General features: G+C 40.9%; 1 protein-coding gene across 1 annotated transcript in view; it reads right to left on the bottom strand.

Moving 5' to 3' along the window:
- TTC29 (tetratricopeptide repeat domain 29) overlaps window positions 1-13730 on the bottom strand; it is a gene marked incomplete at both ends in the record, with an annotated part of 176064 nt that overhangs the window by 56836 nt on the left and 105498 nt on the right. Inside the window, one exon of the mRNA XM_080936633.1 lies at window positions 1996-2119. Coding sequence (XP_080792759.1) covers window positions 1996-2119 — 124 coding nt within the window. The remainder of the gene's footprint in view (window positions 1-1995; window positions 2120-13730) is intronic.

Genomic DNA, 13730 nt, shown 5'->3' with positions numbered 1-13730 from the left:
CGGAGGAGGCAGAAGAACTAGGAGAGCAGCAGGGGGCTGAGGAAATGAGAGGACATGACTGCTCACAGGAATTGTTCCCAAAGCAGAAGAAACAAAAATGACTGTCATTCATTTGTATGAGTTTCAAACTTACTTTCCTAAAACACAGTGTAGTGGTTAAAAAAGCATGGGTTGAAATGTTTCAAGGGCTTTGAGTCTGGGAGACTTGAAGTGAGTAGCACTCTTGGGGGATCTGGAACAGAGGACTGGTACTATTGTGAGCAACACTCACCCCACTTCTCCTGCTACACACCTCCATTTCAACTTGCTAACTCAATTCCCCTTTCCCTCAAGAGTTACAGTGTGTGCAGTGTGTGCTTGTATTCACTGTGTGCAGTGTATGGTTGTATTCACTGTGTGCAGTGTGTGCTTGTATTCACTGTGTGCAGTGTGTGCTTGTATTCATATGCACGTATGCATATGAACGTATGTATGGAGGCCAGAGGTCAACATCTAGTTTCTCCCTTGAGCAGCTTCCACATTATTTTTTGAGTCAGGGTCTCTCTCACTGAACCTCAGGTTCACTGATTTTGCTGGGATATCTGGTCAATGAGTTCCAGTGGCCTGTTTGCCCTGTCCTCCCATTTCTGGGATTTTAGTTATGTACTACCTAATTTTTTTTTAACATGGTGCTGGGGATCTGAAATCAGGTCTCTACGCTTGCAAAACACACACTTTAACGACTTTGCCAGCCATTTATTTATTTATTTATTTATTTATTTATTTATTTATTGTGTGTGTTTGTGTCTATGTATGTATGTGTGTCTGTGTATGTGTGTGTTTGTGTGTGTGAGTGTGTGTTTGTGTGTGTGAGTGTGTGAGTGTGTGTTTGTGTGTCTGAGTGTGTGTGTGTGTTTGAGTGTGTAACTATTCGAGTTTTTGTGTATCACCTGTATCACCTGTGTTCAGGTGCCTGCAAAGGTCAGAAGATGGTGTCAGACCTGATGGAGCTGAAGTCGTAGGTACTGTGAGCTGTCTGGTATATGTGCTGGGAAGCAAGCCTCTTCTGCGAGAGCAGCAAGGCCTTTTAACCTTTGAGCTATCTTTCAAGCCCCCTAGTGCTGATTTTTTAAATGAACGTTTTAGTTGCTATATAAAATAATGGCTTTCTTCATGACACACATACTGTTGCAGCTTGTTATGTCTACTGCCCTCCACTATCCCCCCACCCCCATGAGATGAAAAAGCCTTGCAAGATTAAAAAGAAAACCAAAGCACCTAGAAGTGTAACTAACTTGTCCTAGGTCCCAGATCTTATGAGTGAGATAACTGGATTGTCACCCAAGCAGTGGGAAACCACAGTGGTGCTTTTAATCACAGAGCACTCAGATTAACACAGAGTGCATGAACACAGTTGGAGAACATAATTACCCTAAAAAATGATGGATCTGACTCATGATCAAAATAGCAATTATAACCAGAGGAACTGGCTTCTCCATACGGTTTCTAAAGGAGACCCTGGGCAACTGAAGACAATAAAATTGATATTATAACTGGTGTGTTTACTAACCATGGTTCCTGGGATGCTGTAAACCCCCAATCTAAATTCCATTTGTAATCATTCTCAGGATTTTCCATTCTTCTCCTGCTGAGGCTTACACTAAAGAGCATCCCAGTAGGATTAAAAAAGAAAGAAAGAAAGAAAGAAATTAATTTGGACCAAGAGAGGAGTGTCAGAGTAAGCTGATAAGGGCCAACAGTTTTCACAAAGTGCCTTTGAATCTGAATTTTCATTGTTCCTCACAGTCAGTTACTTGGAACACTGAATGGCTGTGGTAACCGCTGCTGGTGCCTGTACCCCAGACAGCTCTGAATGCCAGATACCAGACGGAGGAAAGAGGTCTTTCTAGCTCTCTTCTTGCCTTAAATCTATGTGACACTTGCAACCTCAGCCATTTTCCACACTGGCTTGTGGGATGGCGGGTATAAACCGAGGACAAAGGACGCAGTACATACCTTCTCATTGTAGATGTCACCAAGCATCGTGCACGCTCGAATCACATCGAGGCTTTGGACGTTGTTTCTTGCAATCATCACGAACTTCTCCAGGTACTTAATTGCTTCTTGTGTCTCTCCTTGGCTATAGTAAAATGAGGACTATTAGTGTTTATTTCGTCATTGTTGTGAAAGGAAGGGGCTTGTGTCTTCCTTGTAGAGAATGTGGGGTGTGGCTCAGGATAGACTTAAAACATACACATTTCTTTAGACCCTGCTTATCTCTGTTGGAGTATGTAATGAGCTAAAACACAAAACCTTTTAAATTAATTTTTGAAGTCTATACAAGTACAATTTTTCCTTATCCTCTCCCCCACTCCAATTTCCTCACATCCCCTCCACTCCCTCTGAAAACTCACATCCTCCTCTTCCTCTTTAACTATCATTTCACACACACATGTACACACACAAACACACACACACACACACACAGACAGACATACTTGCATACACACACATACATAGCCTGCTGTGTTCATTTAATGTTACTCATTTGTATATTTTTTTAGGGCTGACCACTGGAGATTGGATAACTAAACTATCTAGGGGCTTGTCCTTGGAGAAGGCTGAGTTGCCCTCTTTCAGCAGCCTGTAGCTTTCTGTCTATGGTGGGGCCTTGGGAGATTTCTCTCCTATTCATGTCAACATGTCAGCTGGTACTGTGGTACTGACACTGTTTAGGTCTTATTTAAGTGGCCATATTGTTGAGATTACATGGGTGTAGCTTCCTGGTCATGTATTGAAGACATAACCTTACAGTAGACTTCCTCACAGCCTTTCCAACCTCTCTTCCATGATGCTCCCTGAGCCTTATGTGCAGACATGTTAAAAAGTTAGATTTGTATCTGTAATACAGAGTTAACACATGGTCCAGAAATTTGGCTGCAAGATATGCAACCAAGAGAAACAGTGATGTGTCCACACAAAAATCTACACATTGATGTCAGAGAAGCATTCTGAGAAATAGCCAGTGAGTGGACAGTACTTAAAAAGTTCATCAGTTAGACGATGACTCTCTTAGTTAGGGTTTTACTGCTGTGAACAGACACCATGACCAAGGCATGTCTTATAAATAACAACATTTAATTTAGGCTGGCTTACAAGTTCAGAGGTTCAGTCCATTATCATCAAGGCAGGAACACGGCAGCATCCAGGCAGGCATGGTGCAGGAGGAGCTGAGAGTTCTACATCGTCATCCAAGGGAAGCCAGGAACAGACTGAGCATCCTCAGGCAGCTAGGAGGAGTGTCTCCAAGCCCAGCCTCAGAGTGACACACTTCCTCCAATACAGGTACACCTTCTAATAGTAAAAATCCCTGGACCAAGCATATGCAAACCATCACATTCTACTCTCTGTCCCCCATAGGCTTGTTCAAACACATGAGTCTATGGAGGCTATACCTAAACATAGCATAATAAAAAGTACATTTAGTCCAACTTCCAAAGTCCCCATAGTCTGTAGCAGTATCAACAATGTTAAAAGTCCAAAGTCCAAAGTCTCTTCTGAGACCCATCCAGTCACTTAACTGTAATCCTTGAATTAAGTCAGGCAACCAGCTGGGCAAACTCCAAATTCTGCCATATCCATGCCTGATGTCAAAGCAGTCTTCAGATCTTCAACTCTTTTTTCATTTTTGTTGACTGCAAACAACTTCTTTCTCCTGGGCTGGTTCCACTCCCTGTTAGCAGCTTTCCTTGGTAGGCATCCCATCACGATCACTCTGGCATCTTTAACATTTTTGGGTCTCCAAGGCAGCTTCAATGTTACAGCTTCTCATTGCAATGTCTGGGATCCACACATGACCTTCTGGGCTCCTCCAAGGGGTGACCTCACTTCTCCAGCTCTGCCCTTTGTAACACTTCAAGCTCAGGTTGATCCACTACACCACTGCTGTTGTTCTTGGTGATCATCCCATGGTACTTGCATCTCAAATATACTGGGGTCTTCCGTTGCAACTAGGCTTCACCAATAGCCTCTCATAGGCTCCTTTCCTTTGCATGACCCCTTCAACCCTGGATTGTCAACAACTGAGGCTGCATTTTCACCAATGGCCTTCCATGGCCTTAGTGCCAGGCCTCAGCTGTTCTCCATGATGCCTTCATGCCTTTAAAACCAGTATCACCTGGGTGATTCTTACACATTACCAAGTACGGTTGCATCATGAGGTACAACCTTGGCTATCTCTGGAACACAGTTTTTTGTCCTCTCAGAAAACACTTCCCAGAAGATTTCACCTCAGTGATGCTGGTCTTTTCTTAATCACTACTAATTTCTTGGCTCCAGATAACCAGCACCAATTTTCCCAGTACTCTCCTTCTCCTCTAAAATATAAGGCCAGAGCCACATGACCAAAGCTTCCAAATTCTACTGCTTGCAGGAGCTGGAACATGCCCCTTTCTTCTTTTACATTATCACTAGACTCCTCTTTTCTAACTCCTTCACTACCTAAGCTTGGCTGTCCTGGATCTTTCTCTGTAGATTGACCTTGAATTTGGAGATCTGTATGCCAGTCTCCTGGGATTAAAGGTGTGTGCCACCACACCTGGATTTAAGTTTTTCTTCATCTGGAACTTGCTCTGTTCTAGGCTGGCCTTGAATTTAGAGATCTGCTTGTCTTTGACTCCTGGGACTAAAGGTTTGTACTAAGTGGCCTAGATCTAATTTAGCTGGGTGGGGTCTTGCCCCAAGGTCCTTACATTCTTAATTCAATTTAATATTCTTGAACATAGGATTTAGCTTCATTTCACTTCCTGGTGTCCCTTTAATACTTGAACCATATATTTTGTGTCTTTCCTTTTTCAACTTGCTCCTTTTCATTAAAATGCTCTTCATAAGGGTGAGATTTAGTAACCACACAACAGAATTTACACCAGGCTGTTTTGAGACTTCCTTTTTCAAAGCAATGAATCTGAATCTCTTCATCTTAAACTCAGGTAGACACTTTGGACAAGGGCAAAAGCAGCCATGCTCTTTTCCAAAATACTACAAAAACAGTCTATTGGCTACATACTGAAATTCTCCAATGAAATCACTTGATCCAAGTCAGCACAGTTCAGATCACTCTCAGTAACAAAGTCTTCCATATTCTTACTAGGATAGCTCATTAAGCCCCATTTAAAGCCTTTCACTGCCTTCCAAATCTAGAGTCCCATAATCCACATTCTTCCGAACAAAAGCATTGTCGGGCCTATCAGAGCAATACCCCAGTCTCTGGTACAAACTTCTGTCTTAGGGTTTTATTGCTGTGAGCAGACACCATGACCAAGGCATGTCTTATAAATAACATTTAATTGAGGCCGGCTTACAGGTTCAGAGGTGCAGTCCATTATCATCAAGACAAGAGCATGTCAGCATCCAGGCAGGCATGATACAGGAGGAGCTGAGAGTTCTACATCTTCATCCAGAGGAAGTCAGGAACAGACTAAGCATCCTCAGGCAGCTAGGAGGAGTGTCTCCAAGCCCAGCCCCAGAGTGACACACTGCCTCCAACAAGGCCACACCTTCTAATAGTGCCACTCCCTGGGCCAAGCATATGCAAACCATCACAATGACTTAGGATGTGGTATGTCCATACCTTGGAATATTACTTTGCCATGAAAATGAAGCACTGATACATGATAAACCAAATAAAACTTGAAAATACTAGGTAAAAAGAGTTAGACACTGAAGATAATATATTGTGTGTTCATTTTGTACAATGTGAAGAATGGACAAAGCAACCAAGACAGAAAGTAGGCTAGTGGCTGCCAGAATCTGAGGGAGGGAGAGGGAGGGTAACTAATGACCCATTCAGGAGTTCCTTAAAAGAAAACAGAGAGTTCCTGAAACAAGATAGTCATAGCTAGTCTATTCTGTGCATGTATTGCAATCACCGATTTGTGGGATTTAAAAGGAGAATTAGGATAGTTTTACAAACTGTTCCAATAAGTCTCTTTGAAAAACTTCCAAAAAGTGTATAAAAAGTGAAAATGTTAGATGTATCCCCCTTTAATCCCAGAATGTGAAAGGATCTCTGATATTTGAGGCTAGCCTTATCTACACAGTAAGTTATAAGTAAGCTAGCCAATGTTTCATAGTGAGTGAATGGGTGGGTGAATGAGTCAGCCTCCTTCCCTCCCTCCCCCTCCCTCCTTCTCTCTCTCTCCCTCTCTCTCCCTCTTCCTCCCTCCCTCCCTCCCTTCTTCCTTCCCTCTCTCCCTATTCCTCCCTTTCTTCCTTTCTTCTTCCCTCCCCTCTTTCCTCCCCCCTCCCCGACTAATTTCAGTCACGGACTTAATGAGATGGGAATGTAGCTCAACTGGTAGGGAGTCTGTCTGTCTGTCGTCTGTTTGCCTGCCTGCCTGACTGTCTGGTGAGATCAAAGTCCTGGGTTTGATCTCTAGCCCCACACCAACCATGTGCCATTCTAGTCCTGGAGAGGTAGAGATAGGGTGGAGGTGGGGGTCATCAGAAGTTCAAGGTCATCGTTGTGAGTTACAGGCTGGCTTTATATACATGGAATGGTGTCTCACAAGCAAGCAAGCAAACTCTGAAATTTAAAAGTCTAGCACATGTTCTTATAACAGAAGGGTTTCTCAGTCAACTTGGTGGGCTACATGTAAAGCCACATGTGGCTTGGACTGTGACAGCTGCTGTGAATGACACAAAGAAGCTAGAATCCTGCAGTGCCTGCATTAGACAGTGTGGGCAAGGCTGGCACTGACAGGGTAAATTGGCTCTTAAAGGATAATTAGACAGAATTTAAAGTCAAATCTCATGAGCCCAATAACGACCAAGTATTCACAGAGATCGTAACTGTGTAATGCACACCGAGGGGCTGCCCTTGCACGCTGAAGTGTAGATAACGAATACTCGAACGCTCAGCACACCATTCAACCCACGCACTACTGCCTCCTCCTCCACCCTCACCTCAGCCTTGCACACACAGGCGAGGGGCACTACTGTGAACGATCCCAGATTCCCCACCTCAGCCTTGCACACACAAGTGAGGAGCACTACTGTGAACAATCCCAGATTCCCTACCTCAGCCTTGCACACACAAGTGAGGGGCACTACTGTGAACTATCCCAGATTCCCCACCTCAGCCTTGCACACACAAGTGAGGGGCACTACTGTGAACGATCCCAGATTCCCCACCTCAGCCTTGCACACACAAGTGAGGAGCACTACTGTGAACAATCCCAGATTCCCCACCTCAGCCTTGCACACACAAGTGAGGGGCACTACTGTGAACGATCCCAGATTCCCCACCTCAGCCTTGCACACACAAGTGAGGGGCACTACTGTGAATGATCCCAGATTCCCCACCTCGGCCTTGCACACACAAGTGAAGGACACTACTGTGAACGATCCCAGATTCCTCACCTCGGCCTTGCACACAGAAGCGAGGGGCACTACTGTGAACGATCCCAGATTCCCCACCTCGGCCTTGCACACACAAGTGAGGGGCACTACTGTGAACGATCTCAGCCTTGCACAAAGATCCCAGATTTGCTCTTCAGATGTCTTTTCTTCTCATTCTCTGTCCTTCACATCCCAACAGTCTCTGCTCTCTCTTTTGTCCGCATAGGTCCTCTGCTTGTGACCTCGCCCTGACACTGAGCCCTGGCTTCTCTCTCCCCCCACCCCCTTTCTGGAGTTCCACACAATGTGTTGCTCTCCCTACAGCACATGACTATCTCGGGTGTGTCTCAGACTCCCCATGGTGTGGCCTACTCTGCCCCAGTGTTTGGCAAATCTCTGTCTTGGGGTGCTCTGGTTTGCCTCTGGACTTCAGATCTGCTTTTCCTGTTTTCTGCTGCTCTTAGCACACAAAGGAGGCAGCTTTCTTCAAGTGGTCAATCTCGGGGACAGCACCTGCTGAGAGATGTTTATGGTAGTTCATTAGGGGATTCTGTCATAACATAGTGGGAAAATGTTCATTAAGTAAATTAGTGAATTTTGCCCCACAGTAGGATTATATGTAGAGATTTTTCCTTCCTTCTTTTACCCCCTTTCCCTTTTCTTCCCTTTTTCCTGTTTTCCTTTTCTTTTTTATTCTCTCTCTTTTTAAAAATCCATTTTCTAAGCATGGCTCCATTTCCCCCTCTTTAAAAGGACTAAGTGAACCTCTAAATCTGCAGTGATGCCCTGCTGCTGGGGTGATTCAAAAGGACATGAATCAAGGACAACGCGGAAGCCTTGCTGGCAGACCACAGTGGGAAAGGCTCTTGTCCTGCACGAGCTCGCCAGTTCTTGACGGCGACATCTGTTCTTATCAGTCAGTTTGTTCCTAAAGCGGCCGGATAATGTTAATGTCCTGGGTGGACATCAGGAGCCAAGCCACATGCATGTGTGATGTATCTATCCTCTTTGTCTTCCTCTTCTGTTCTTTTAGATGAGTAATTTTGATAATATTAAAGTTCTAGACCCAGAGAAAACTCCCATTTCTTCATTTGTAACATGATTATGAATAGTTCAGATGTGAAAGTTGTGGAAATGAGCTGTTGGGCAGGTGCAGGGATCCTACAGTGACTGTCGGGGAAGTAACAGGTCACTGTCCCTGGCTTCACTACACAGTAAACTAGAGAATGCTCCGCCCAACAGACACACAAAGCCATTGCTGTTAGATCCTATCAAATACATTCTTTCTTACTTGTTGGTAAACCAATGCTCTACAGAGAAGAAGTAAAATGAAACTTTATGCTCCCCAAAGTTAGGATTACTGCCTTTCTTAATTCCATATTATCAATTTTCCCGCCAGAATCAAGAATCATCTTCCAGACTAGTGGATACACCAATTTTCTAGAAAACCCTTGTTATTTATGTTATATTAAGCCATGAAGAGAGGTTCACTATCTATTTTAACTCAAATATATGTATATATATATGTATATATATGTGTGTGTGTGTGTGTGTGTGTGTTGTTAGGGAAGACAGTTTTTAGCTGCTATGGTTTTGTCTGGAACTGCTAACCCTACACAAACTGAGCAGGTTGTATTTATGTGTTTAGAAATATGTATCTACACATACATGCATACACACAGATATGTAACAACAGTTAAAGAAAAAGAGAGAGCAGGGGGTAGGTGGTACACAAGATGGCCTAGAAAGAGGAAAAAAAGAAAAATGATGTAATTTGAAAAGATTTTAAAAGTATTTAAAAATTAACTGTTTACAACTAAGATGAATTGGGGAAAGAAGAGTATAAAATATTGATAAATAAAATGAACATAAATAAAGCATATAAGCCAATAAAATACTAATAGATAATATTAAATATATGGCACAATAATATTTCTAGGTCTAAGAATGTTTTGGCAAACTTATGTTAACTTTTCAAGCTTGTTTCTGCACTATAACTTTGCAATAAAGAAGGTGACATATTTACCTGCCACTTTAAAACTGTAGAAAAATTCACTGTTGTCATTTATCTAAAATAGACTCAGCAGAACTTATGTATGTTTGGTGCTCCTTAGAAAATGGGTACGATTTTGGATAGAAGTACAGTTTAGATTAGGCTTGGCTTGTTGAGGATAGTTAAATCATACTGTACTCAAAGAGTAGTACGAAAAGAAGTTTAGACCTTTCTGGTCTTCATCTGTGCCCAGAATTAGGGCCATCCCACCGCCATCAGGAACTGCCTGCAGAGAGCTGGTCACCTAGGAGCACTGTCACCCCTAAGCCACAGGCTCACAGGCTCACAGGAGGTACAGGCTCCAGTCAGAGACAGCAAGACTAACATCAGAGGTAACCAGATGGCGAGAGGCAAACACAAGAACCTAAGCAATAGAAACCAAGACAACCGGCAACATCTGAACCCAGTTCTCCCACTACAGCAATTAGTGGATATCCCAACACATGAGAAAAACAAGATTTGGATTTAAAATTATACCTATGATGATGTTAGAGGGCTTTAAGAAGGACATGAATGACTCCCTTAAAGAAATACAGGAGAACAAAGGTAAACAAGCAGAAGCCCTTAAAAAGGAAACACAAAAATCCCTTAAAGCGTTACAGGAAAATACAACCAAACAGGTGAAGGAATTGAACAAAACCATCCAGGATCTAAAATTGGAAATAGAAACAGAATACAAGAGATAGAAGAGGGAATCTCAGGGGCAGAAGACACCATAGAAAACATTGACATAATAGTCAAAGAAAATGCAAAAAGCAAAAAGCTCCTAACCTAAAAACATCCAGGACACATGGGAAGATGATAGGACAATAGGTGTAGAAGAGAGCAAAGACTTCCAACTTAAAGGCCCAGTAAATATCTTCAACAAAATTATAGAAGAAAATATTCCTAACTTAAAGAAAGAAATGTCCATGAACATACAAAGAAGCATATAGAACTTCAAATAGATTGGACCAGAAAAGAAATTCCTCCTGACACGTAATAGTCAAAATACCAAATGCGCAAAACAAAGAAAGAATATTAAAAGCAGTAAGGAAAAAATGTCAAGTAACATATAAAGGCAGACCTATTAGAATTACAACAGACTTCTCAACAGAGACTATGAAAGCTGAGAACACAAATGCCAGCCCAGGGTACTATATCCAGCAAAACTCTCAATTATGATACATGGAGAAACCAAGATTTTCCATGACAAAACTAAATTTACACAATATCTTTCCACAAATCCAGCTCCAAATGCATGGGTACCTATACTCATAAAAGAAACTTTATGAAAGCTCAAAGCATATATTCCACACACAATAATAGTGGAAGACTTAAACCTCCAACTCTCATCAATAGACAGATCATGGAGACGGAAACTGAAGAAGGATGCAGGGAAACTAACAGAAGTTATGAATCAAATAAATTTAACAGACATCCACAAACATTTCATCCTAAAACAAAAAAAAATATACCTTCTTTTCAGTACCTCATGGTACCTTCTCCCAAACTGACCATATAATTGGTCAGAAAACAGGCCTCAACAGATACAAGAAGATCAAATTAATTCCATGCATCCTATCAGATCACCATAAATTAAGGCTGGTCTTCCATAACAACAAAACCAACAAAAAGCCCACATAACATGGAAGCTGAACAATGCCCTACTCTGTGAAAGCTTGGTAAAGGAAGAAATGAAAAAAAATTAAAGATTTTTTTTTTAGAATGGAATGAAAATAAAGGCACAACATACCCAAACTTATAGGATACAATGAAAGCAGTGCTAAGAGAAAAACTCATAGCTCTGAGTGCTTCTAAAAAGAAACTGGAGAGAGCATATACTAACAGCTTGACAGTACAACTGAAAGCTCCAAAAGAAAAAGAAGCAGATACACCCAAGAGGAGTAGATGGCAGGAAATAATCAAACTCAGAGGTGAAATCAACCTAGAAGAAACACAAAGAACCATACAAAGAATCAACAAAACCAGGAGCTGGTTCTTTGAGAAAATCAACAAGATTGATAAACCCTTAGCCAGGCTAACCAGACGTCACAGAGAGAGTATCCAGATTATGAGACTGACGTGATTCCTACCACGCTAAGGAGGCAGATCAAGTTATTCAAATTAACAAAATGAGAAACAAAAGTGGAGACATAACGACAGAAACTGAGGAAATTAAAAAAAATATCAGATCCTACTACAAAAGCCTACACTCAACAAAACTGGAAAATCTGGAAAAAATGGAGCATCTTCTAGAGAGATACCAGATACCAAAGTTAAATCAGGATCAGATAAAACATCTAAACAGCTTCACAATTCCTGAAGAAATAGAAGCAGTCATTGAAAGTCTCCCAACCAAAAAAGCCAAGAACTGGAAGGGCTAGTGAAAAATCCTATCAGAACTTTATAGAAGACCAACCAACTTTATTTTATTTTATTTTTAATTGAACAACTTTATTTTAAAAAACAAAGATAAATGTACAGATTTTAAAAGCAGTTTTGCATAACAGTATATGAATACATTTTTGTCAGTACTTGATTTTTTTTTTAAAGATTTGATAGTATGTCTTAAAATCTTACTAGTTATAGTGAGCAAAAAGTACATGTAAAACAAGATGTAACCTGGAAATAGTCAAAGTTTTCTTGGTGTGTAAAGATTAAACATAATGATTTTTCATTTTTTTGCCTTTGTTTTTCTTGAACTTCATATAGTCTGTAAGTTGTTTCTGGGCTGTTCAGAGCTTTCTGGGGTTAGTATCCAATTATCAGTGACTGTATATTATGTCTGTTCTTTTGTGACTGGGTTACCTCACTCAGGATGATATTCTCTAGATGCATCCATTTTCTTAAGAATTTCATAAAGTCATTGTTTCTGATAGCTGAGTAGTACTCCATTGTGTAAATATACCACAATTTTTGTATCCATTCATCTACTGAAGGACATCTGGGTTCTTTCCAGCTTCAGTCTATTATAAATAAGGCTGCTATGAACATTGTGGTGCATGTGTCTTTGTTGTATATTGGAGCATCTCTGGGGTAAATGCCCAGAAGTGGAATAACTGGGTCTTCAGGTAGTACTATGTCCAATTTTCTAAGGATACCAACACACTCCAAATAATTCCACAAAATAGAAACAGAAGGAACACTATCAAATTCATTCTTCAAAGTCACATTATGCTTATACCTAAACCACACAAAGACCCTACAAAGAAAGACCATTGGACCAATATCTCTCATGAACATTGGTGCAAAAATACTCAATAAAACGTTGCAAACCGAATCCAGGAACACATCAAAATGGTCCTTCTCCAAGATCAAGTAGGTTTCATTGCGGAGATGCAGAGATGGTTCAATGTATGGAAATCCATCAGCACAATCCACTATATAAACAGACAAACAAACCCACACATGATCATCTCATTAGATGCTGAAAATGCATTTGAAAAAACCAACAAAAGTCTTGGAAAGATCAGGAATTCAAGGCTCATGTGTAAACATAGTAAAAGCAGTACACAGCAAATCAGTAGCCAACATGAAACTAAATGGTGAGAAACCTGAAACAATCTGACCAAAATTAAGGACTAGATAAGGCTGCCCACTCTTCCTGTACCTATTCAATATATACTATACTATTCAATATAGTACTGGAAGTACTAGCCAGAGCAATCAGAAAGCAAAAAGAGGTTAAAGGGATAAAAATTGGAAATGAAGAAGTCAAATATCACCATTTGCAGATGACATGATAGTATACTAAGTGATCTCAGAAATTCTACCAGAGAACTCCTAAACCTGATCAACAACTTCAGCAAAGTAGCTGGATATAAAATCGAGTCAAACAAATCAGTAGCCTTCTCCTACTCAAAGGATTAAAAGGCTGAGAAAAAAAATTAGAGAAATGACACCCTTTACAATAGTCACAAATAATATAAATTACCTTGTGGTGACCCTAACCGAGCAAGTGAAAGATTTGTATGACAAGAACTTCAAATCTCTAAAGAAGGAAATTAAAGAAGATCTCAGAAGATGGAAAGATCTCCCATGCTCATGGATTGAAAGGATCAACATAGTAAAAATGACCATGTTTTCAAAAGCTATCTACAGATTCAATAAAATCCCCATCAAAATGCCAGCTCAATTCTTCATAGAATTCGAAAGAGCAATTTGCAAATTCATTTTGAATAACAAAAAACCCAGTATAGGAAAACTAACCTCAACAATAAAAGAACTTCTAGGGAAATCACCATCCCTGACCTCAAGCTATATTACAGATCAATCATGATAAAAACTGCATGATAAAACAGAGATAGGCAGGTAGATC

Source organism: Micromys minutus (assembly GCF_963924665.1).
Source record: "Micromys minutus genome assembly, chromosome: 24".
In the NCBI taxonomy this organism is placed as follows: domain Eukaryota; kingdom Metazoa; phylum Chordata; class Mammalia; order Rodentia; family Muridae; genus Micromys; species Micromys minutus.
Note: the sequence above shows the minus strand (reverse complement) of the source record. Positions and strands in the feature narration are given on the sequence as shown.